This window comes from Hypanus sabinus, chromosome 16 (genome assembly GCF_030144855.1).
Source record: "Hypanus sabinus isolate sHypSab1 chromosome 16, sHypSab1.hap1, whole genome shotgun sequence".
Classification (NCBI taxonomy): Eukaryota; Metazoa; Chordata; class Chondrichthyes; order Myliobatiformes; family Dasyatidae; genus Hypanus; species Hypanus sabinus.
In genome coordinates, this window is record NC_082721.1 from 85,511,050 (window position 1) to 85,537,239 (window position 26,190).

A 26,190-nucleotide genomic window follows, 5' to 3' on the forward strand; every position below is an offset into this window, starting at 1 on the left:
CTTCTTCACGTCCACGTGCCCATCTTAGAGCCTCTACCACCACCTGTGGCAGTGCATTCCAGACACCCACCACTCTCTAACATCTCCCCTGAACTCACCTTATATAACTGTTCTCTGGTATTGACAATTGCCTTCCTGACTCCGGCTGTTCACTCTATCGACGCCTCTCATAATTTTATAGACCTCTAGCACATCTCCTCTCATCCTTCCTCTCCCTTCAGAAAGAAAAGCCCGAGCTTGCTTAACCGAGCTTTATAAAACATGCTCTCTAATCCAGGCAGCATCCTCTCCTCTGCAGCCTCTCTAAAGCTTCCACATCATCCCTACGATGAGCAACTAGAACTGACACAAAACAGCAAGTGTGGCTTAACCAGTTTTATAGAGCTGCAACATTACCACTCAGCTGTTGAGCTCAAACCCCCGACTAACGAAGGCCAACACACCACATGGCTTCTTAACCACCCTGTCGACCTCAACTGCAACTTTGAGGGATCTATGAGGGAACTGTTGATGTTTTGGGTTGAAACCCTGCATTAGAACTGACAGTGGAGAGGGGAGATAGCCAGTATAATGGGGTTGGGGGGGGGGGGGAGCTGCAACATAGAGCTAAACATTACCTTGGGGCTCTTGGACCCTTTTCCTCGAAGGGCGAGCAGATGGAGCGTTGGCTTAATGAAAGACCCTATCTCCAACAGTGTTGGTTTTCCTCAGTGCTGTGTGGGATGTACAGGCCTAGATTCTGTGTTCACATCTCTTGGAGAGGCAACATTTGAGAGGCTTCTTTGTCGAAAAATGTTTAATACAAAGTGTTGATCTACATGCGGCAGAGAAGTTGGGAGAAGGCGCGTCAGATGGAGCTTGCAGCTCAGGGCTCGGGAGTGCCCGGTGCGGTAGCTTCCTCCTTGTGAACGAGCTGTGGCTCATCCTCCCCGTTGTGTGGAGGGTGAACGAGGACCTTGTCGATTATCCCGAATTCCTGAGCCTCCACTGGGCTCATATATCGATCCCGTTCCATCGCTCCTTCTGCAAAGTAACACAGCTGTGAGAGTGACAGATACGGGCAGCTCACTTACAGTTTGGAGACTTTTTTTTATTGCCACATATTTAAGTTTATTACCGTTTGCCTGTATACTGAGGGTGTAAATGCCATGGAAAGTGGCTTTTTGCAGTAGCACCTTACATGTATTGAGGCACAGTGAAAAACTTCTGTTTTGTACAGTATTCCATACAGGACAAAATAAATACAGAATATAGACTAGTTATTGTTATTCGTCGAAGATGACCACGACTTCGTCAGGTGGAGGGTTTGTGACTGTGGGTCCGGAGGTGACTGGTGAGGCCAATCCGGGCCCTGAAAGCTCGCCCACATGTGGGACACATGAGGGTAGGTGCTGCAGTGGAAGTGGAGGTAGCGCGTTTCCTCTGAGCCTCTGCGGTGCGTCTCCAGAGGCTCAGAGCTAGTTACAGTGCAGGGAGACAATAAGGTGCAAAGGCCTGCTCTGGAAACAGTATGTCTACAGAAAGTGATGGATCCAGCTCAGTCCATCACAGGCAAAGCCCTTCCCACCATTGAGCACATTTACATTTACATCTTGCATATTCTTAAGGTTTTGTAACTTCTGTCTACGGTGGGAGGGCTAACTTCCTGAGGCAGTGGGAGGGTACAAGACCCCAGAATGCCAACTACACAGCCAATGGCCATATGGATGGCTGCCTCCATTTCAGCCACTATTTACTATCTCATGGCCATGGAATGCAGAGGCAGACATTTAACAACACTACAGCTAATGTACTGTGTGTACCCTGGAGAACCAGCAGCTGCACTGGATGTTCTCAATGGTTGACACTACACTTGGATCAAGATTGGTCTCTATACCCAAGGAAGGTATACAGTGTTTATAAAGAGTATTCACTCCCCTTGGAAGTTTTCATGTTTTATTGCTTTACATCACTGAATCACGGTGGACTTAGTTTGGCTTTTTTGACACTAGTCAACAGTAAAAGACTCTTTTGCATCAAAGTAAAAACAGATCTCTATAACTACAAATATAAAACACAAAATAATTGATTGCATAAGTATTCACCTCCTTCATGTCAGCATTTAGTAGATGCACCTTTGGCAGCAATTACAACCTTGAGTCTGTGTGGAAAGGTCTCTATCAGCTTTGCACATTTGGACACTGCAATTTTTCCCCATTCTTCATTACAAAACTGCTCAAGCTCTGTCAGGTTGCATGGGGATCATGAGTTAACAGCCCTTTTAAAGTCCAGCCACAAATTCACAATTGGATTGTGGTCTGGACTCTGACTTGGCCACTCCAGGATGTTAACTTTGTTGTTTTAAGCGATTCCTGTGTAGCTTTGGCTTTATGCATGGGGTCATTGTCTTGCTGGGAAAAAAAAATCTCCCAACTCACAGTTCTTTTGCAGACTGCATAAGATTTTCTTCCAGGATTTCCCTGTATTTTGCAGCATTCATTTTACCCTCTACCTTCACAGGCCTTCCAGGGCCTGCTGCAGTGAAGCAACCCCACAGCTTGATTTAGCCACCACGTTTGCAGTAGGGATGGTGTGTTTTTGATTATGTGTGGAGTTTGGCTTATGCCAAACATATTATTTAGTCTGATGGCCAAAATGCTCAATTTTGGTTTCATCGGACCAGAGAACCTTCTTCCAGCTGATGTCAGAGTCTCCCACATTCCTTCTGGCAAACTCCCGCTGAGATTTCATGTGCCTTCTCTCTGCCACCCTCCCAAGAATCCGCAACTGGTGAAGCACCCGGACAACAGCTGTTGTATGTTTGGACTCGCCCATCCCAGACACTGAAGCTTATCCAGGGTTGTCACAGGTCTCTTGGTGGCCTCCCTCACTAGTTTCCTTCTTGCACAGTCACTCAGCTTTTGAGGATGGCCTGTTCTAGGAAGATTTACAACTGTGCCATATTCTTCCTATTTCTGGATGATTGACTTCCAATTGATGAACAGTTGATGTTCCAGTTACTGTACTCCAAGGAATACTCAGTGACTTGGAAATGTTCTTATGTCCATCTCCTGACTTGTGCTTTTCAGTAAGCTTTTCACAGAGTTGCTTGGAGTGTTCTTTTGTCTTCATGGTGTAGTTTTTGTGAGGATACTGACTCACCAGCAGTTGGACCTCCCAGATCCAGGTGTATTTTAATCCAATCAACTGAAACACCTGACTACACACAGGTGATCTCTATTTAAGTAATTATGTGACTTCAAAAACTGACTGTGCCAGTGATGATTTGGTCTGTCATATTAAAGGGGCTAAATACTTATGCAATTAATTATTTTGAGTTCTATATTTGTAATTAATTCAGATCACTTTATAGAGATCTGTTTTCACTTTGATATGAAAGAGTCCTTTTCTATTCATCAGTCAAAAAATGCCAAATTAAATCCACTGTGATTCATTGTAAAACAACAAAACATGAAAACTTCCAAGGGGGAGTTGAATACTTTTTATGGGCACTATACCTGCTTTGTATTAAGTGCACTGGAGGCTCATCAGCTCAGTTCCTCAGGTATGGGAGTCTGATACCACAAAATCAATCCATATTCACTGAATTAAAGGGTGATCTGTTTGTGACATGGATATGGATATGAATTCGTCAGTCCTGACGAAGGGTCTCGGCCCGAAACGTTGACTGCTCGTTTCCATGGATGCTGCTCGACCTGCTGAGTTCCTCCAGCGTGTTGTACGTGTTGATTTGACCACAGCATCTGCAGTGTACTTTGTCTTTACATCTAGTGATGAAATGCTTTGAGAGGTTGGTCATGACAAGACTGAACTCCTGCCTCAGCAAGGACCTGGACCCACTGCAATCCGCCTATCACCACCAACAGCAGATGCAATCTCATTGGATCTTCACATGGCTTTAGACCACCTGGACAACACGAACACCTATGTCAGGATGCTGTTCATCAACTATAGCTCAGCATTTAATACCAACATTCCCACAATCCTGATAGAGAAGTTGCAGAATCTGGGCCTCTGTACCTCCATCTGCAACTGGATCCTCGACTTCTTAACTGCAAGACCACAATATGTGCAGATTGGTGATAACACCTCCTCCTCACTGACGATCAACAATGGTGCACCTCAGGGGTGTGTGGTTAGCCCACAGCTCTACTCACTACTCATGACTGTGTGGCTAGGTATAGCTCAAATACCATCTGTAAATTTGCTGATGATACAACCATTGTTGGTAGAATCTCAGATGGTGACGAGAGGGCGTACAGGAGTGAAATATGCCAACTAGTGGAGTGGTGCCGCAGCAACAACCTGACATTCAACGTCAGTAAGATGAAGGAACACATACCAATCCTCATTGAGGGATCAGAAATGGAGAGAGTGAACAGTTTCAAGTTCCTGGGTGTCAAGATCTCCCGGGATCTAACCTGGTCCCAACATATCAATTGTTATAAAGAAGGCAAGACAGCAGCTATACTTCATTAGGAATTTGAAGAGATTTGGTATTTCAACAAATACACTCAAAAACTTCTACAGATGTATCATGGAGAGCACTCTGACAGGCTACATCACCGACTGGTACGGGGTGGGGGGGGGGGGGGGCTACTGCACTGGACCAAAGAAGCTGCAGAGGGTTGTAAATTGAGTCGGATCCATCTTGGGTACTAGCCTACAAAGTACACAGGGCATCTTCAAGGAGCAGTGTCTCAGAAAGACAGCATCTATTATTAAGGATCTCCAGCATCCAGGGCATGCCCTTTTCTCACTGTTACCATCAGGTAGGAGGTACAGAAGCCTGAAGGCACACACTCAGCGATTCAGGAACAGCTTCTTCCTCTCTGCCATCCGATTCCTAAATGGACATTGAAGCTTTGGACACTACCTCACTTTTTAAATATATATTACTTCTGCTTTTTTGCATGATTTTTATTCGATTCAATATACGCATACTGTAATTGATTTTTACTTATTTATTACCTGTATTATTTTTTCCCTTCTATATTATGTATTGCATTGAACTGCTGCTGCTAAGTTAACAAATTTCACGTCACATGCTGGTGACGATAAACCTGATTCTGATTCTCCTCACACTTCTACCCCACCACAAGATACAATAATGGAAATTTACAATGGCAAAATAATCTAACAACCTGCAACCATTGGGATGTGGGAGAAAACCAGAACCTCTGTGGTCACAGAGAATGTGCAAACTCCAGAAGTCGGGACTGAAAGGAGCTGTGTGACTGCAGTTTTACTGGCTGCACCCACTGTGCTGCGCTGAACTCGTGACCCGGACTGATAATCCACCACCAGTCTTATCTCACTTTATATTGGACCTCTTGTACAATAAGATGGACGTTTTGCCTAACAATGTGTGCCATTATGATCTTGCACTTTATTGTCTACCTGCACTGCACTTTCTCTGTAGCTTTTACACTTTGTTCTGCAATGTTACTGTTCTGCCTTACTCTAGTTCAATGCACTATGTAATGATCTGATCTCTTAAAAATATTATTTAGAGATACAGAGTGGAACAGGCCCAACGAGCCACACCACCCAGCAGCCCACTGATTTAACACTAGCCTATTCACAGGACAGCATACAATCATCAATTACGCTACATCTTTGGACCGTGGGAGGAAACCGGAGCACTCAGAGGAAACCCACGTGGTCACGAGGAGGGCATACAAACTTCTTCCAGATGACATCCGAATTGAACTCCGATAACCCGAACTGTAACAGTGTCCTGCTAACCGCTACACTACTGTGGCTTTGTGACAAGCTCTTTACTGTATCTTTGTACCTGTGATAATAATAAACCAATCCTGATATCTGAGTTCAACTCAGTTCGTCAAATAAACTGCTAACGTCAGTCATGCTGCAAGTACATATACATCTAGTCCAGTGATGTCCTTTAGGGAAGATCTACCTGGTCTAGTCTGTGTGTGATTTCAGGCCCACAATGATGAGGTTGATTCTGAACTGACAAGTAATTCCACAAGTTCAATAATCAACCGACAGTTATGTTCATCTCTCACAGAACGATAAAATACTGCTTGTGACTCAAAACAAAGTGTACGTGATAAGCGGCAGGTTTTCAGTCTCCTCTCCCCCTCTACAACACCCCTCTCCACCTCACACACCTTCCCTCTCTCCTTCACCACCTTCTCTCCCCTCACACCTTCCCTCTCTCCTTCACCACCTTCTCTCCCCTCACACCTTCCCTCTCTCCACCACCTTCTCTCCCCTCACACCTTCCCTCTCTCCACCACCTTCTCTCCCCTCACACCTTCCCTCTCCTTCACCACCTTCTCTCCCCTCACACCTTCCCTCTCTCCACCACCTTCTCTCCCCTCACACCTTCCCTCTCTCCACCACCTTCTCCCCCTCACACACCTTCCCTCTCCTTCACCACCTTCTCTCCCCTCACACCTTCCCTCTCTCCTTCACCACCTTCTCTCCCCTCACACCTTCCCTCTCTCCACCACCTTCTCTCCCCTCACACCCTTCCCTCTCTCCTTCACCACCTTCTCTCCCCTCACACCTTCCCACTCTCCACCACCTTCTCTCCCCTCACACCTTCCCTCTCTCCTTCACCACCTTCTCTCCCCTCACACCTTCCCTCTCTCCACCACCTTCTCTCCCCTCACACCTTCCCTCTCTCCACCACCTTCTCTCCCCTCACACACCTTCCCACTCTCCACCACCTTCTCTCCCCTCACACCTTCCCTCTCTCCACCACCTTCTCTCCCCTCACACACCTTCCCTCTCTCCTTCACCACCTTCTCTCCCCTCACACCTTCTCTCTCTCCACCACCTTCTCTCCCCTCACACCTTCCCTCTCTCCACCACCTTCTCTCCCCTCACACCTTCCCTCTCCCCTCACACACCTTCCCTCTCTCCTTCACCACCTTCTCTCCTCTCACACCTTCCCTCTCTCCTTCACCACCTTCTTTCCCCTCACAAAACTGGGCTGACATCAGGTTAAGATGCATGTCTGACCCATGTCCGGACAGTTTTTTTACCCAAACTCTTTGGACTTCAGGAAAGGCAAGTTACTAAACAAACACAGAATCTCCAGCAAGGGATCAGAAGTGTAAAGAGTGAGCAGTTTCAAGTTTCTGGGTGTCAACATCTCTGAAGATCTATCCTGGCTCCAACATATTGATGCAATTTCAAAGAAGGCATCCCAGCGGCATTTCATTGGGAGTTTCAGGAGATTGGTATGTCACCAAAGACACTAGCATATTCCTACAGATGTACTGTGGTTGCATCACCATCTGGTGTGGAAGGGTATCTACACAGGATTAGATAAAAGCTGAAGGGGCTTGCAGAACTCAGCTAGTCCATCACTGGCGCTAGCCTCCCCAACATCAAGGACATCTTCAATAGGTGATGCCTCAAAAAGACGATATCCATTATGAAGGACCCTCATCACCCAGGACATGCTCTCTTCTCATTACTACCGTCAGGGAGGAGGTGCAGGAGCCTGAAGACACACACTCAATATTTCAGGAATAACTTGTTCCGCTTTGCTATCCGATTTCTGAATAGACAATGACCCAACCAATGAACATCACCTCACTATTTTGGCTCCTGTTTGGACTCCTTATTTTATTTATTATATATACACCACTGTGCAAAAATCTTATGACATACTCTGTGTGTGTGTGTGTGTGTGTGTGTGTGTGTGTGTGTGTGTGTGTGTGTGTGCGTGCGTGTATGTATGTGTGTATATATATACATACAGCACTAGGTTGCCTAAGACTTTTGCACAATACTATATATAGCAAATACTATATAGTACCAATAATGCAATGTAGTAAATTTCACAACATATGCCAGTGATAATACAACTGATTCTGATTCTCTCAGCTGTGACACCATGACACTGTGGACAAACAAAAAATAAATTCACTATTGGGATACTGTGCCTTTCAGATTTCGAACAATCTGTCAGTCTGAAACCCGAGTGAGACACACAGGATCATTCCCAGATGGCAGTCTAGCAGATTGTCCACTGGCAGTAACATGGGTCCTGGTGACAAGACGAAGATCACTTCATTTTGACTTGGCACTGTCCCAAAACTTACCGATCACTGGGAGTGGCTGCTTGGTGTGCTTGGCATAAATATTATTAATCTGCCTCTTAATTTTGAGGATCTCTTCTGCCTGAATGGCGATGTCAGTGGCCTGGCCCTGTGAAAGAATGTCACACACCAGCAGTCACAGTTTGTTCACAGTGTCCACATTCCCTCATTCCAAATGGTTTTATAAGCTTCCTGCAGCTCTGGTAACTGTATTACTAAGGCCACTGAAAAAGTGTCATGCAGTTGGACAACCCAGAAACAGACCCTCACCTCACCGCGTTCAACCCAGAAACAGACCCTCACCTCACCACATTCAACCCAGAAACAGACCCTCACGTCACCACGTTCAACCCAGAAACAGACCCTCACCTCATCACGTTCAACCCAGAAACAGACCGTCACTTCACCACGTTCAACCCAGAAACAGACCCTCACCTCACCACGTTCAACCCAGAAACAGACCCTCACCTCATCACGTTCAACCCAGAAACAGACCCTCACCTCACCACGTTCAACCCAGAAACAGACCCTCACCTCACCACGTTCAACCCAGAAACAGACCCTCACCTCACCACGTTCAACCCAGAAACAGACCCTCACCTCATCACGTTCAACCCAGAAACAGACCCTCACCTCATCGCGTTCAACCCAGAAACAGACCCTCACCTCATCACGTTCAACCCAGAAACAGACCCTCACGTCACCACGTTCAACCCAGAAACAGACCCTCATCTCACCACGTTCAACCCAGAAACAGACCGTCACCTCACCACGTTCAACCCAGAAACAGACCCTCACCTCATCAGATTCAACCCAGAAACAGACCCTCACCTCATCACGTTCAACCCAGAAACAGACCCTCACGTCACCACGTTCAACCCAGAAACAGACCCTCATCTCACCACGTTCAACCCAGAAACAGACCGTCACCTCACCACGTTCAACCCAGAAACAGACCCTCACCTCATCAGATTCAACCCAGAAACAGACCCTCACCTCACCACGTTCAACCCAGAAACAGACCCTCACCTCATCACGTTCAACCCAGAAACAGACCCTCACCTCACCACGTTCAACCCAGAAACAGACCCTCACCTCATCAGATTCAACCCAGAAACAGACCCTCACCTCACCACGTTCAACCCAGAAACAGACCCTCACCTCATCACGTTCAACCCAGAAACAGACCCTCACCTCACCACGTTCAACCCAGAAACAGACCCTCACCTCATCAGATTCAACCCAGAAACAGACCCTCACCTCACCACGTTCAACCCAGAAACAGACCCTCACCTCACCACGTTCAACCCAGAAACAGACCCTCACCTCACCACATTCAACCCAGAAACAGACCCTCACCTCACCACGTTCAACCCAGAAACAGACCCTCATCTCACCACGTTCAACCCAGAAACAGACCGTCACCTCACCACGTTCAACCCAGAAACAGACCCTCACCTCATCAGATTCAACCCAGAAACAGACCCTCACCTCACCACGTTCAACCCAGAAACAGACCCTCACCTCATCACGTTCAACCCAGAAACAGACCCTCACCTCACCACGTTCAACCCAGAAACAGACCCTCACCTCATCAGATTCAACCCAGAAACAGACCCTCACCTCACCACGTTCAACCCAGAAACAGACCCTCACCTCATCACGTTCAACCCAGAAACAGACCCTCACCTCACCACGTTCAACCCAGAAACAGACCCTCACCTCATCAGATTCAACCCAGAAACAGACCCTCACCTCACCACGTTCAACCCAGAAACAGACCCTCACCTCACCACATTCAACCCAGAAACAGACCCTCACCTCACCACGTTCAACCCAGAAACAGACCCTCACCTCACCACGTTCAACCCAGAAACAGACCCTCACCTCACCACATTCAACCCAGAAACAGACCCTCACCTCACCACGTTCAACCCAGAAACAGACCCTCACCTCATCACGTTCAACCCAGAAACAGACCCTCACCTCACCACGTTCAACCCAGAAACAGACCCTCACCTCACCACGGTCAACCCAGAAACAGACCCTCACCTCACCACGTTCAACCCAGAAACAGACCGTCACCTCATCACATTCAACCCAGAAACAGACCCTCACCTCACCACGTTCAACCCAGAAACAGACCCTCACCCATCCCGTTCAACCCAGAAACAGACCCTCACGTCACCACGTTCAACCCAGAAACAGACCCTCACGTCACCACGTTCAACCCAGAAACAGACCCTCACCTCACCACGTTCAACCCAGTAACAGACCCTCACCTCACCACGTTCAACCCAAAAACAGACCCTCACCTCACCACGTTCAACCCAGAAACAGACCAGCAACCTAAGGATGACAACATTTCCCCTACAGGTGAGCTGTTGAAGGAAAGGCACTTACAGATGCCCCTCCCGAGGGCTGGTGGACCATGATGCGAGCGTTGGGCAGCGAGTGCCTCATTCCTGGGCAGCCTGCAGCCAGTAGCAAGGAGCCCATGCTGGCAGCCTGCCCCACGCACCAGGTGGAGATGGGGTTCAGGATATACTGCATGGTGTCGTAAATGGCCAGGCCCGCTGTCACCACACCACCTGGAGGAGGAGGAGGTAGGGGTGCAATAAAGAAAACACCGTTGTTAAACACGAAGAAACCTGCATACGATGGAAATCCAAGCCACACACACAAAATGCTGGAGGAACTCAGCAGGTCAGGCAGCACCTGTGGAAAAGAGTAAATAGTCAATGTTTCAGGTCCTGAAGAAGGGCCTCAGCCTAAAACATCGACTGTTTGCTCTTTTCCACAGATGCTGCCTGACCTGCTGAGTTCCTCCAGCATTTTGTAATAGTTGTTAAACAGCTCACTGTATCAATCAGAGTTGGCTCAACTTTTGCATAAAGCACAAACTCAGATTCACAGGCCATTCAGCCCAACGAGTCTATACTGACCATCAACCACCCATTATACATTAATCCTTTTCTTCCATTCTCCTTCCATTCTCATCAGCCACCATACCAACCCCCACCTGAGATTCAACCACACAGTGACCAGTGAAACAAGAGGAACCCCACAAAGACACAGGGAGAATGTGCAAACTCCACAGAGACAGCACGTGAAGACAGGACTGAACCTCAGTGTCCAGCAATGAGGGGTGGCTCTATCAGCTGTCACTGTTCCACCTGGCCAACACACACAGGTTTCTGTCTGCATTGAGACTGATCTCTCCTTTTCAAAGCTCTGAGGATCTTCCTGACCCTTGACCACCTGCCTAGGTATCATTTCCATTCACCCACCGTCACACCTTGCAGAATCTGGGCATGTGAGAGTTCAGATCAGGAGTTCCCAACCTGGGGTCCACAGACCCCTTGCTTCCTGGGATTGTTTTTGTTTCTCTCTGCACTGTGTGGCACATCGGGTGGCAACCTTGCCACTTGTCTGTGTTTTTTTTTAAAAAAGGCCAAGTGGCTAGCTCGCACTCAACCCAGCATGGAGGGAAAGCGTGCAAGGAACTGGCCCGGTTCGAAGCCGGGACCACTCGCCTCGAAGTCGAGTGTGGATGCCACTACCCCGCTGGCTGGCATAATGGTATAGATCCATGGCGTCACAAAGGTTGGGAATCCCTGGTTTAAAGCGAGTGTCTGAAATGGAAGCTGATGAGGTTCAGCCTGTCAAACAAGCTGAAATGTACATGCATGCTTGTGTGGTCAGGACAGCCGGCCAGTGAGTGAGCTGAATGCTGCACCATCGGGATTTCTGAACAAACGGACCCTGGATTGTCAGATTTTTAAGGCACAATGGATATGGGAATTAACTCACAGTGACACTATCCCCAGTATCAGTGCAAAACATACACTGTACTATCCCAGGGGCTCTTTCACACAAGATGGCCGATGCAGTGACAGACAAGGTTTCGTATGCTTGAGCTCACCAGGACTGTTGATGTACATGTGGATCGGCTTCTTGTTACTCTCTGACTGAAGGAACAGAAGCTGAGCGATGACTAAACTGGCAACGTTATCATCTATCTGAGAGGAACACACACAGTTAGGGAAGTTGGCCAGCACAGGCAAAACAAGGAGACAGTTAAAATAATCAATACTCACCGGTCCCATGACACAAATAATTCTCTCTCTCAGTAGCCTTGAGTAGATATCATAAGCTCGCTCCCCGCGACCCTAGATAAAAAAGATGATTACTGGGCACAGGTGATTGCTCGTTTGCCAACTTAATCAGTTTTCAGGCAAAACTCTAAATCCACATAACCATGACCATCAAGACCTGAGCCCTGACTCACAGCAGTTCTTTATGCCCCATGCTTCAGTTACTGTGATTCTACGAAACCCATGGTCTTCGTTCCATCAGCTTGTCCATAGTTCTGTGGCTGCATGTTCCAACTCGCACCAAGTTCCATTCACTTATCCAGCGGGCTTACCTTTACTGGCTCCTGGCTACACAAAGCCACAAATTTTAATACAAGAGATTCTGCAGATACTGGACATCTTGAGCAGCTTACGCAAAATGCTGGAGGAACTCAGCAGGTCAGGCAGCATCTGAGCATCTGTAGAGGGAGATTAAACAGTCTCATTCCCCTCCATAGACGCTCCCGAGCTGTTGAATTCCTCCAGCACTTTGTGAATGTTGTGGCAAATTTAGAACCATTGTCCTTGTGCTCAAATCCTTCCAGCAGTCTTGTTCTCCCATTTCCGGAACTTCCTCCAGACTTACAACCTCAGAGACCTCTGCAGTTTCCAATAAGTGGGAGCAGAACCGAGGGGGGGGGGGGTGGAATTCAGGAGAAGATTACAGCAGTATGAAGAAGATAGGTCAGGAATAAGGGAGAAGAACTTGGATATACCAAGACAGCTAACAAGGCAGTTGTACAGAGCCTCTGGATGATACTGAAGCCTAGAGTACATTAGTTGAATGGACAATACTGGCAGTTGTGCATTATACCATTCATGAATGGCATAGTCCCCTCAGAGTACTTACTGTTTGTTCAATGACGATAGGGATTAATGGACGATTACAGCTCGAAGTCTGATGTATCTTCCTGCATCCTGCCATGAGACTCCTAGAATGGTGCACAAACATCTATAATAAAAGATAAACACAGGTGAGTATTGTAATAAATTTAAGAAGGTTTTAACACTATCACACAAGGTCATTCTCTCTCCGTTATCCTCTCGTCCAGCCTTGTGCTCTGTTACCTCAACAGACTGGGTTCCTCCTCTGGCTGATCCTAGCAACGATCTAGTTGAACAATCGATCTAGTTGAACAATCACTGGGAACTCACATGGGACAGCAGGAGTCCATTCAGCTCAAATGCTTCTGCTGCTCTTGAGCTGAGTGACCCCATCAATCCCACTCCAACTGCTCTTGCTCTGGATGCTGCTGGTCTCACCACGTAACATCACCTTGCATCCAAAGTGCAGGCGCTATTGACAAGGCCAGCTTTATTGCCTTTCTCCAATGATCAGGAACCTGCCAGCACATGTCAGAGTCAGCTTCACTCAAATCCAGTTCCAACTGGTGGACAAACGTCTCAAATGTTCCACGGGCTCAAGCAACTGATAATAGGAGCTGGAGTAAAAAAAATTAAACATCAGGAAGTACGCAGCTGGTCAAGCAGCATCTGTGGAAGCAAAGTCCTGATCAATATTTGAAACCTGATACGTGGGCCTTTACACAAAATGCTAACCATTCCAGGCGCTGCTTGACTCGCTGTGTTCTTCCAGCAGTTTATTTTTGCTCAAATGCACAAAGCTTGATCTGACTTTGGGCAGCTTCCAATCAGTTACTGCTGGATCTGAGCCTAAAAGCAAGGACCATCCTTAGGTATTGCCGCAAACACAGATCACAGGCTCGAGGGAAGTTGAAAAAGCCTCATTGGCAGGAAAATAAAATAAAACAGGGAGACAGTTACTAAATACATGGACAAGCAACATGCTTAGCAAAGAAACATTCCATAAAAAGATAAAATAAATAGACCTAGCAATTTCATCGCATAATTTGCTTCTCTTTAAAAAGTGCAGTTACTGTGTTAATAATTGGGCCAGATGCTGTTTTAATATTGATTAAAGAAGAGATAATTGGATACCACGGACTTGCTACCTTCAGTACAGTACTCTATGGGATCTTAAATGCCCACTTGAGCTAGCAGACCTGGGTCTCAATGTAACATTGAATTCAAAAGGGCAGCGCCTCCAACAGTGTGGCACTCCGTCAATACTGTCAGACTAGAGTGGGACTTGCAGCTGTCACCCCCTGACTCAGAGAGACCCACTGAGCCACAGGAAGATACAGAGGATAACAAACTAGGTCAGATATTGGAACTTTGCAGGTACAGGTTTTTCGCTCGTGCAATCATGATTTACTTTAAGATATGCATTTATATAAAACGCGTGCAACTACTCTGTATAATCTGGCGCCGTGTCCTTTGCTCCACATCTAAACGTGCCTATTACTCACTCTCAACCTCTGCAGCACCATGTCGCTCTTTGACCCGGATATCCAACCTTCCCCGGGTAATGACGTGACCCGGACGTAGATTCTTCCCCGTCTCCAAAGCAACGCGGTCTTCTGTCTGCTTATTTAGAACACCCGCTGCCACCATTTGGGAGTTTGATCACGGGGGTGAAAGATCTCAATGGAGGGTATATGCGATTTGACGAGGGAGAGGGAGGCGGAGAATATTCACAGTTGTGTGAGAGAGAAGCACCCTAAACGCTGGAGGAAATTGAATTTGAATTGATTTTTTATTGTCACGTGTATTGAGATACAGTCAAAAGCTTCATACAGATTAAGTCAATAAACAGTGCATTGGGGGTAGAACAAGGTACGCAACTGCAGAATAAAATGTAACAGCTACAAAGAAAGTGCAAGATCGTAATGATCTTTTTGCATTAAAAAGTTAAAAGTAAATGTTATCATCCAAGTACGTATATGTCACCATATACAACCCTGAGATTCATCTTCCTGCGGGCATACTCAGCAAATCTATAGAATAGTATCTATAACAGGATCAATGAAAGGCCAATCAGAATGCTGAAAACAACAAACTGCAAATGCAAATAAAATGAATAGTAATAAATAACGAAAGCATCAGCTATTGAGATTGAGTCCTTAAAATGAGATAATTGATCGTGGGAACATCTCAGTGATGGGGCAAGTGAGTGTAGTTATCCCCTTTTATTCAAGAGTCTGATGGTTGAGAGGTAGTAACTTCCTGAACCTGGTGGTGCAAGTCCTGAGGCTCTTGTACCTTCTACCTGATGGCAGCATCGAAAAGAGAGTATAGCCTGAGTGGCAGGGATCTCAAGATGATGGATACATTACTTGCTTAATTTTATATATATTGTTTTTGTAATTTATAGTTATTATGTATTGCAATGTACTGCTGCCACCAAACAGTAAAACGGTTCACGACATAAGCCAGTGAAACATGATTCTGATTTTGAATCCATCTTAGTGTGCTAGGAAAGTATTTAATAGTCTATGTGCAGCATAGAAGCAGTCCTTGAGCATGTGTTTTCAGGCTTTTGTATCTGATGAGAGAGGGGAGAAGAGAGAATGTCTGTGGTTGGTGGGGTCCATGATTATGTGGACTACTGAAGGAGTGAGAAGTGTAGACAGAGTTCATGGTGATGAGCCTGGTTTCCATGATGTGCTGAGCTGTGTGTACAGAGAATCAGCCCGTATCGATGTAGGGAAATAGTGGATGTTTCGAGCCGAGACCCTTCACCAGGACTGGAAAGGAAAGGGGCAGAAGGAGCTGCAACTTTGCCTGGGTAAAGGGGTGGCTCCATGGGACAGGGGTGAAGAGGAATTTCTTCATTTTCTGGGCGTTCAGCTGCTGATTATATTCAGGGGTGGGATCTGCAGAGTTTTAGATACAAAGGGAATCAGAGCACCTAGGATTTCACTGGAGAGAGCATTCAATTTCACCTGGAGCTCAAATGCAACCAATACCATTGGATGTATGTTTTTTCCTCAGTCTGATTTCATATCCTTAATGGAGAAGAGTTGGTTTAAGATCTCATCAGAGTGATGTTTTGCTGTATCTGAGAAGTGCAATACTCCCTGAGCACTGCACTTGGTGATTGTAGCAACACACACAAAATGCTGGTGGAACGCAGCAGGCCAGGCAGCATCTATAGGGAGAAGCGTTGTCGACATTTCGGGCCGAGACTCTTCGTCAGGACTCACGAAGGGTCACGAATGGTTTTATTGCTGGTGGGGGAGGGGGTCATTGCTTTGCTGCTGCTCACGCATGGGGGGAGGCTTTGGGGTTCTGACATTTAACTGTCATTCATTATTTGGGGCACTCCTCTGTTTTTGTGGATGGTTGCGAAGAAAACAAATTTCAGGATGTATATTGTATACATTTCTCTGGCATTAAATGTACCTTTGAAACCTCTTCAGCACCTGTGTCTTTGCTTTTAAAAAGTATACACATTTACAAAGTCTTCAACAGAATACTTACATGGTTCTCAAATTAAAGCACTACCATCCTTGTCTAGGATGCACTCTAGCCCCACAGCATCGAACAGTCCTCCAGCAAGCAGGACATAGCTGCATCCTTGGCAGAGGGACAGGCCTATAATTTCTTCTCTCAGAGGATGAACTTCCCCATCCTACGCCACATTTAAGTGCACTGACCGACTGGCCTCCCTTTGTAAATCTGTCCCATCAATCCATTAGATGGGCAAGGCATGGGTCACACTGCAGCATCTGGGTCAGAAAGTTGTAGATCAAGCCCCACTGCAGTCTTGGGCGCAAAAAGCCACCCCAAAAGTAGAGAGAATGCGGCATTACTGGAGGGGCTGTCTTTTAAATGAGGCAGTAAACCAAGACCCTTTCTGCTGTCTCAAGCAGATGTGAAACATCCCAACAAAATATTTTGAGGTTTTGGGGCCTTTCTGCACTTAAAAATTATCCATAAAGTAATACAAGATAGTTTAAGATTTCATATTTCTGTTTGTAGACTTTGCTACGGATGTAATACTTGTGTTTTCTGAACTAGAACAGTACTACACTTCTAGAGTGCTTTGTTGGCAGTGAAGTGTTTTGGGCTTTGCTGAACAGTTCTATAAGTTTACACCATATCATTACTGATTTGTATCAGAACTTCACATTTACTGCTTTGTGATTCCATCTCTTAATACACACACATAATAAAAACAAAAAAAACTATTTTTAAATTATAAATTTTGGCTTGGGAATTTTAACAGAACTACAGAAGTGATAAAGATTTTTACTACCCAAACATCACTCCAAAATGATGAGGTTTTTTTTCAAGAGAATCTCATCTGTGCAGAGATTAAAGACTGAGCCTTTTTCTTTTCTGATTTGGTTACATTAGTGTTAAAGGAATTAAGTGGGAAGGCAGTTCAGGATGCCATGCTATGGACAGGGTGAGGCACATAGACCAGATAGTGTCTGCTGACAATAAGTGTACATGCGACCAAAGTCTTGTGTGAATCCCAGTCTGTGGGGATTGATCCTGGATCTGAGTAGTGTAAAAGGACATGGAAGCAATGTTCAGAATGCAAAGTTCCATCAGAAGTCTCTTTTGTTCCATACTGTAATCCATGCTTAAATCAGGAAAAAAAAATTCAATAATTTTCACCCTATTTTCAGTTGCTGAACTTGATTTCTATAAATTTAGAGAAATGAAAGTATTTCCTCATTCCTGTCCAGGTCCGTATTACCAGCAAAAAATAAATAAGTGGATTCATTTTAATTGTGATACATTGGGCCCAGTACATTTTGGCCTAATTAAGAGGCTTCCCCAATTAGTTGAAATTTCATGAAAATAGTTAAAAAGGTATAAAAAGACAAACTGAGTAAGAAATTATGTATTTAAATGAGATACAGAACAAATTGGAACACTACTAATAGAAATATAGTATTATAAAACTGTGTATTCGTTTCTAATAGTTACCAACAGAGTGTGTGCTGCGCTGTTCTTTTGATTGACTGTAAATGAACAAAATCAACACAGACATCTAGTGCAGATAATGGACTGCCTCCATACAGTTCTGTTGACGATTGCGTCCTCTACATCTTCATTTTAGCTTTCAAGATAATTGTCAATACCTTCAAATTCATCATAGTTCAGTGATGAGTGGAAGTAGTGAAATCATTTCATTTTCACTCCTATTTCCAGCATGTCCACACCTGAATGCTTGAAACTGCGTTACCTAAACAGCTCTGAATTGTCTTTTTAGTAACAAAAATCACTGCTTTCTGAACACAAGCACACACAACTGATGCTTGTTGGAACCTATTCAGTATGCCTCCTGTCTCAATTAATTGGCATAATCTCTCAAATAAATGCAGGGAATCCTGGTGATTTTCTTGATCAGTTTTTGTTCTTTAAGAGTAGTCCCAAATAACAGCTGTCCTGATTAGTCAATGGCCCAATTAATCTCTCCACACACAAAATGCTGGAGTAACTCAGCAGCTTAGGCAGCATCTTTGGAAATAAATAAGCAGTCAACATTTCAGGCTGAGAGCTTCCATCAGGACTGGAAAGATAGGGGGAAGAGGTCAGAATAAGAAGGTGGGAGGATGGGAAGGAAGTTGATAGGTGAAGCCAAGTGGATGAGGTGGGGGGAAGAAATAAGAAGCTGGGAGGTGTTAGATGTAAAAGGTAAAGGGTTGGAGGAGGACTCTGAAAGGAGTGAGGACCATGGGAGAAAGGGAAGGAGGAGGGGGACCAGTGGGAGGTGATAAGCAGGTGAGAAAAGGTAAGAGGGGGCCAGAATTGCAAATTGACAAAGAAGGGAAGGGGAGGGCAAAAATTACTGGAAGTTGGAAAATGCAATGATTATGCCTTCACATTGGAGGCTACTTAGATGGAATATAAGGAGTCGCTCCTCCAACCTAAGTAGCTTCATCATGGAAGAAAAGGCGATTGACCGGCATGTTGGAACAGGAATGAGGACTGGAAGTAAAATGGATGGCCACCAGGAAATCCTTCTTTGCAGATGGAGCTAATGTGATCAACAAAATGATCCCTGGATCTATGTCGGGCCTCACCAATGTAGAAGAGGTTGCATTGGAAGCACCAGATAGAGTAGATGACCCCTATGGATTCGCAGGTGAAATGTTGCCTCAGGTGTAACAGCTCGTCCACTTGCAAAGAAGAGTGCCAGGGGAGCAAAAGAGGCTGAGGTGTAATCTTATCAATGTTTATAAAATAATGAGCGAAATAGATAAAGTGAATGATCAGAGTCCTTTATTCCAGGGTAGGCGACTTCAAAACCTGAGGGCATAGATTTAAGGTGAGAGGGAAGAAAACTGAAGAGGACCTGAGGTGAAAGTTTTTCCACAAAGAGGATGGTGGGTACACAGAACCAGCAGCCAGAGGAACTGGTATAGGCAGGTTCAGTTACAACTTTAGAAAGACACTTGGACAGGTATATTGGTGGGAAAGGCCAAGAGCAGGGGTTCCCAACTTTATTATGCCATGGACCAATACAATTAAGCAAGGGATCTGCGAACCAAGCGAACTCTGGGCTGAGAGGGAAATGAGCCAAACACAGGTAAATGGGAATAGTTCAGGTAGGCTACTTAGCATGGGCCATAATATATTTCTGTACTGTATAACTCTGACTTTAAGACACTGAGTTTTTTAGAAACATGAAAATGCACTGGGATAACCAATTAACACTAAGGATGAGAGGGATTTAGAGAGCTCTTGGGATCAGAGGTTTAATTAACTACTTAGATGGAATGACTGTCATATCTTAATCTGACAGACATTCCATCCCCAATGATCAGCCCTAGTCCCAATCCTGAGAGTTCGGCTTCTTGCTAAGATCTGCCAAGGATGCCCTTGATTAACCTTCACTTTAATTTGACCTGGAAGCCTGGCCTCTTTCTTGGCAGAGTCTGCACTTTACATGATAACAGTTGGATGGTACGTATATTGCAAAGCACAGAACACAGAACATTGCAGTTTCTCAAGAGTCTCTTAAATGCCCCTAATGTATCTGCCACTGTTAGGGACTACCACTGTTTCTGCAGTACATTCCAGGCACCCACCATTCTCTGTGTAAAAAAAATGTACAGGCCTTTCAGCCCATGATGTTGGGTCAATGCTTTAACCTACTCTAAGATCAAACCAACCCTCCCCTCCCACATAGACACATGGATAATAGGAAAACAGGGGACTATCTAAGAGTCTTTTACATCCATAATGTATCTGCCTCTACCACCACCCTTGGCAGCACATTCCATGTACCGCCACTCTCTGTGAAAAAAAATGTATCTCTAACTTCTCTGCTATACCTTCCTCTAATCACAAAAATATGCCCCTTCATAACTGCCATGTCCAGCCTCGCAAAAAGTCTCTGGCCATCTACTCAATCTGAGTCTTTTCATCTTGTACACCTCTATCAAGTCACCTCTCATCCTCCTTTGTCCCAAAGAGAAAGAGCCCTGGCATGCTTAACCTATCCTCATAAGCAATGCTCTCTAATCCAGGCAGCCTACTGGTAAATCTCCTCCGCACCCTCTCTAAAGCTTCGATATTCTTCCTATAATGACCAGAACTGAACACAATACTCCAAATGTGGTCTAACCAAGGTCTTATAGAGCTGCCTTGTGGATCTTGAAATCAATTCCACAACTAAAGGGCAATAGATCCTATGACTTAACAATCGTGTCTATTTGCATAGCAACTTTGAGGGATGTATGAATGTGGTACCCAAAATCCCTCTGTTTCTCCACACCGCTAAGAATTTTGCCATTAACCCTGTATTCTGCTTTTAAATTTGAATTTCCAAAATGAATTACTTCACACTTTTCTGGGTTGAATTCTGCTTTTCTGCCTCTTCTCTGCTGAGCTCTGTATCCTATTAATGTCCCATTGTAATCCTCAACAATCCTTCTATATTATCCACACCACCAACCTTCATGTTGTCTACAAACATGTTAACCCACCTTTCCACTTCCTTATCCAAGTAAGTTTTGAGTTTCCAGGGAAGGGTTAACCAGAACCATCACTTGTGGCAACATTTTGTAGCATCCTGGAGATTAGGCAGCCCTGAATGACAGAAGGTGGAAACAGTTGATCCAGTGTCCAGTTTCTGCACTGATTATCTGAATTCCTGGAGGAGATGCAAGTAAGTAGACAGTGTGTGAGGGAGGAAAGGCAGGTGATGGAGAAGGGATGCGCTCAGCCCGAAGATGTAGGGGAGAAGAAAGAAAAGGATAATAAATTTGAATGCATTGTTAGGGATGAAAAGAGAGGAGGAGGTGGAAAGTATCTTAAATGTATCTATTTTAATGCTAGGAGCATTGTAAGAAAGGTGGATGAGCTTAAAGCGTGGATTGATACCTGGAATTACGATGTTGTAGCTATTAGTGAAACATGGTTGCAGGAAGGGTGTGATTGGCAACTAAATATTCCTGGATTTAGTTGCTTCAGGTGTGATAGAGTAGGAGGGGCCAGAGGAGGAGGTGTTGCATTGCTTGTCCGAGAAAATCTTATGGTGGTGCTTTGGAAGGATAGATTAGAGAGCTCCTCTAGGGAGACTATTTGGGTGGAATTGAGGAATGGGAAAGGTGTAGTAACACTGATAGGAGTGTATTATAGGCCACCTAATGGGGTGCGTGAGTTGGAAGAGCAAATGTGTAAGGAGATAGCAGATATTTGTAGTAAACACAAGGTGGTGATTGTGGGAGATTTTAATTTTCCACACTTAGATTGGGAAGCTCATTCTGTAAAAGGGCTGGATGGTTTAGTTTGTGAAATGTGTGCAGGATAGTTTTTTGCAACAATACATAGAAGTACCGACTAGAGATGGGGAAGGGTTGGATCTCCTGTTAGGGAATGCGATAGGTCAGCTGACAGATGTATGTGTTGGGGAGCACTTCGGGTCCAGTGATCACAATAGCATTAGCTTCAATATAATTATGGAGAAGGACAGGACTGGACCTAGAGTTGAGATTTTTGATTGGAGAAAGGCTAACTTTGAGGAGATGCGAAGGGATTCAGAGAGAGTGGATTGGGTCAAGTTGTTTTATGGGAAGGATGTAATAGAGAAATGGAGGTCACAAGGGTGAAATTATGAGGGTACAGAATCTTTATGTTCCTGTTAGGTTCAAAGGAAAGGTTAAAGGTTTGAAAGCACCATGGTTTTCAAGGGATATTAGAAACTTGGTTCGGAAAAAGAGGGATGTCTACATATATCTATATAGGCAGCATGGAGTAAAGGAATTGCTCGAGGAATATAAAGAATGTAAAAGGAATCTTAAGAAAGAGATTAGAAAATCTAAAAGAAGATACGTGGTTGGTTTGGCAAATAAGGTGAAAATAAATCCAAAAGGTTCCTACAGTTATATTAAAAGCAAGAGGATAGTGAGGGATAAAATTGGTCCCTTAGAGAATCAGGGTGGTCAACTATGTGTGGAGCCAAGGGAGATGGGAGAGATTTTGAACGATTTCTTCTCTTCGGTATTCACTAAGAAGAAGGATATTGAATTGTGTAAGGTATGGGAAACAAGTAAGGAAGTTATGGAACCTATGACAATTAAAGAGGTGGAAGTATTGGTGCTTTTAAGAAATTTAAAAGTGGATAAATCTCCGGGTCCTGACAGGATATTCCCCAGGACCTTGAGGGAAGTTTGTGTAGAGATAGTAGGAGCTCTGACGGAGATCTTTTAGATGTCATTAGAAACGGGGATTGTGCAGGAGGATTGGCGTATTGCTCATGTGGTTCCATTGTTTAAAAAGGGTTCTAGAAGTAAGCCTAGCAATTATAGACCTATCAGTTTGACATTAGTGGTGGGTAAATTAATGGAAGGTATTCTTAGAGATAGTATTTATAATTATCTGGATAGACAGGATCTGATTAGGAGTAGCCAGCATGGATTTGTGCGTGGAAGGTCATGTTTGACAAACCTTATTGAATTTTTTGAAGAAGTTACGAGGAATGTTGACGAGGGTAAGGCAGTGGATGTAGTCTATATGGACTTCAGCAAAGCCTTTGACAAAGTTCCACATGGAAGGTTAGTTAAGAAGGTTCAGTCGTTAGGTATTAATGCTGGAGTAATAAAATGGATTCAACAGTGGCTAGATGGGAGATGCCAGAGAGTAGTGGTGGATAATTGTTTATCAGGATGGAGGCCGGTGACTAGCGGGGTGCCTCAGGGATCTGTTTTGGGCCCAATGTTGTTTGTAATATACATAAATGATCTGGATGATAGGGTGGTAAATTGGATTAGTAAGTATGCTGATGATACTAAGGTAGGAGGTGTTGTGGATGATGAGGTGGGTTTTCAAAGCTTGCAGGGAGATTTATGCTGGTTAGAAGAATGGGCTGAACGTTGGCAGTTGGAGTTTAATGCTGAGAAGTGTAAGGTTCTACATTTTGGCAGGAATAATCCAAATAGAACATAGAGGGTAAATGGTAGGGCATTGAGGAATGCAATGGAACAGAGAGATCTAGGAATAACAGTGCATAGTTCCCTGAAGGTGGAGTCTCATGTAGATAGGGTGGTGAAGAAGGCTTTTGGAATGCTGGCCTTTATAAATCAGAGCATTGAGTACAGAAGTTGGGATGTAATGTTGAAATTGTACAAGGCATTGGTAAGGCCAAATTTAGAATATTGTGTACAGTTCTGGTCACCGAATTATAGGAAAGATATCAATAAATTAGAGAGAGTGCAGAGACGATTTACTAGGATGTTACCTGGGTTTCAGTACTTAAGTTACAGAGAAAGGTTGAACAAGTTAGGTCTCTATTCATTGGAGCGTAGAAGGTTGAGGGGGGATTTGATCGAGGTATTTAAAATTTTGAGAGGGATAGATAGAGTTGTTGTGAAAAGGCTGTTTCCATTGAGAGTAGGGGAGATTCAAACGAGAGGACATGATTTGAGAGTTAGGGAGCAAAAGTTTAAGGGAAACACGAGGGGGTATTTCCTTACTCAGAGAGTGATAGCTGTGTGTAATGAGCTTCCTGTAGAAGTAGTAGAGGCCAGTTCAGTTGTGTCATTTAAGGTAAAATTGGATAGGTATATGGACAGGAAAGGAGTGGAGGGTTATGGGCTGAGTGCGGGTAGGTGGGACTAGGTGAGATTAAGAGTTCGGCACGGACTAGGAGGGCCGAGATGGCCTGTTTCCGTGCTGTGATTGTTATATGGTTAACACAACAGAGCCAACTTGATTCAGACAACTGTGGACACAGAGAACCTGGAGTCAAATTATACAACAACAGACTTACTGCTGTAAATTGAGAGGCTTTGTACTGATTGGTAACAGGGTTGGACTGGAAGAGTCTTGTCAGATTAGTGGGCAACCTTTGTCAGACCTTTCCACTACATCATTGAAGCTGCAGTTTAAGAGAAATTTTCCTTTACTTTGTACATTCCAGAAGTGGACTTCCCAGTAGATACTAGTGGGGTTGACTGGATGGTCCAAGCCTTCTCCAGTTCTCTGTTAAGCTTCAGCAATACTGGACTGAGCCTCAAGCTGGGCAGGTGTTGCTTGATATTGAAGACAAGACAGGGAGGTTCACTTGAAAAGTTGGATGGGCGGGGAAGAAACTGCATTGGGTCAATATCAGATGTAGTAATTCACAGAGCTAGTAATTTTAAAACCATACTCACACGTACTACCCACCCCACCCCTGATGACTCACTTACTAAGATAGCATGGGAAAGAAATGAGTTTGTTTTCAGATAGAATCTGCTATCTCTTGTGTGATCTACGCATCTTTGTTGGATTGTTAGAGTCATGTATTTAGGCCATGTCTAGATAAAAATCCACCCATTTCCTCTCACTTACTTTGGTGTCAAATTTGTCTCTCTAGCAGAAAATTAATAAATTTAAAAAGACCCTGTTTTGCAACACCGAATTAATTTTATAGCTCCTATCAAAAGAGAACCATTTGAGGTAAATGTTTAGTGCATATCCTGGCTGTAAAACTTGCCAATCCATTTTCTGTCTTCTGATTTCACTGGCCACAGTTCCTGATGCCATCTGCGCTTTAATCACTCGTGAACTCAGCCCAATCTACACTCAGTCAATACTGACATTCACTTATTATATTTCCAACAGCAGACTATTTACACTGAGCTTCTGTCTCTCCTTTATTAAAAATCAGAGGAATATATTCTTACTTAGCAACAGCTTGATATGGAAACTGGTTACATTGCTCATCATCCGTGATTCTGTAACCGGAACAACCAGCCCCACTAACGAATTCTGAAGGTGGTTAGCTGCTGTGAAGAACCTGTCTTGTGTCCAATGACAAGCAGCATTCTCAGTCAGAAAGCCATGAACTGGGAGGATTCAAGGAAGGAATGTAACCAGTTCTTTGCATTTTCAAACTAAACACTAAATAATGTTAAAGGTTAAACGGCGTTTCTAACAAGAAAAATAACCAGCAAAGTGTCCTGGTAATCTCCAAAGACATTAATATCAACATAACTAAAGGTTCTAAATTATATACTGAGGTAATACAGACATCAAAGATGTTAAACTTCAGTGAAGGCATGTTCAATACTTGTAAATTAAGTACCAGTCTACAAAAAATAAAAGTAACTATTCAATGTCGTGTACACTCTTGGAAGATAAATTCTTATTCCTAAAATCTCCAAAGATTTGGCCTTATTTAATGGCTTGAAAAGGAATGACTGAAACAAAAATTTGACTAAAGAGGTAGCTTTTAAAAAAATTTAAAGTCTTAAAATCTTCAATGTATTTGCAGCTGGCTTTGTTCTTGAAAGATGGTCTCTCGATTCTTCCCTTTAAAATTTGTTGTCTGAACAAACGATGGTGACCCACAGCTACAGAACAATCCACATACAGCGTCCGCTATCTGCTAGGCGTTTCAAGGAGCGACCTAGACAGAAGCCGAGGATCACATTAAATTATTGTAGAGCAATCCTGTTCTCCCTAACTTTCTCGCTAAGCACCAAGACTAAAGTTTTGCTCTATCAACGGGCAGAGAGATTAAAACATGTCTATTTTAACATAATCATGAGATTGATCAAATATAGGATCACCCAGTAATAACCCAGTCCCTTCACCCAGCATGGCACTGGTGATTTGTGTTGTAATGTCTCACATTAGCAGGTCACTGTGAAATAACC

At 44.4% G+C, this 26,190-nt stretch overlaps 2 protein-coding genes across 3 annotated transcripts in view; both read right to left on the bottom strand.

Moving 5' to 3' along the window:
* Window positions 1-571: 571 nt before the first annotated feature.
* Window positions 572-14,624, bottom strand: clpp (caseinolytic mitochondrial matrix peptidase proteolytic subunit). 2 transcript variants are annotated; one of them, XM_059992353.1, is made up of 7 exons: window positions 14,551-14,624; window positions 13,071-13,172; window positions 12,185-12,256; window positions 12,010-12,106; window positions 10,488-10,675; window positions 8,088-8,193; window positions 572-1,023 (listed from the first exon to the last, which is right to left on the bottom strand). In XM_059992353.1, the coding sequence occupies exons 1-7, from the start codon at window positions 14,569-14,571 to the stop codon at window positions 866-868; spliced, it is 744 nt and encodes a 247-aa protein (XP_059848336.1). In that variant the 5' UTR covers window positions 14,572-14,624; the 3' UTR covers window positions 572-865. The 2 variants fall into 2 exon arrangements, with proteins under 2 accessions (XP_059848336.1, XP_059848335.1); XM_059992352.1 differs by lacking the exon at window positions 14,551-14,624 and adding an exon at window positions 14,494-14,544.
* A 113-nt stretch (window positions 14,625-14,737) lies between these two features.
* dcaf15 (DDB1 and CUL4 associated factor 15) overlaps window positions 14,738-26,190 on the bottom strand; it is a 49,921-nt gene continuing 38,468 nt past the window's right edge. Inside the window, exon 13 of the mRNA XM_059992349.1 lies at window positions 14,738-25,940. Coding sequence (XP_059848332.1) covers window positions 25,885-25,940 — 56 coding nt within the window. The 3' untranslated portion in view covers window positions 14,738-25,884. The remainder of the gene's footprint in view (window positions 25,941-26,190) is intronic.

Bases quoted from the DNA above. Each gene is read 5' to 3' on its own strand.
- clpp (XM_059992352.1), bottom strand. From the start codon at position 14,529: ATGTGGAGCAAAGGACACGGCGCCAGATTATACAGA. The intron at 12,257-13,070 runs GTAAGTACTCTG...TTTTTTATCTAG, and splicing joins CTATCGTCATTGAACAAACA to GGTCGCGGGGAGCGAGCTTA. The intron at 10,676-12,009 runs GTGAGCTCAAGC...CTCCTCCTCCAG, and splicing joins CATGTACATCAACAGTCCTG to GTGGTGTGGTGACAGCGGGC.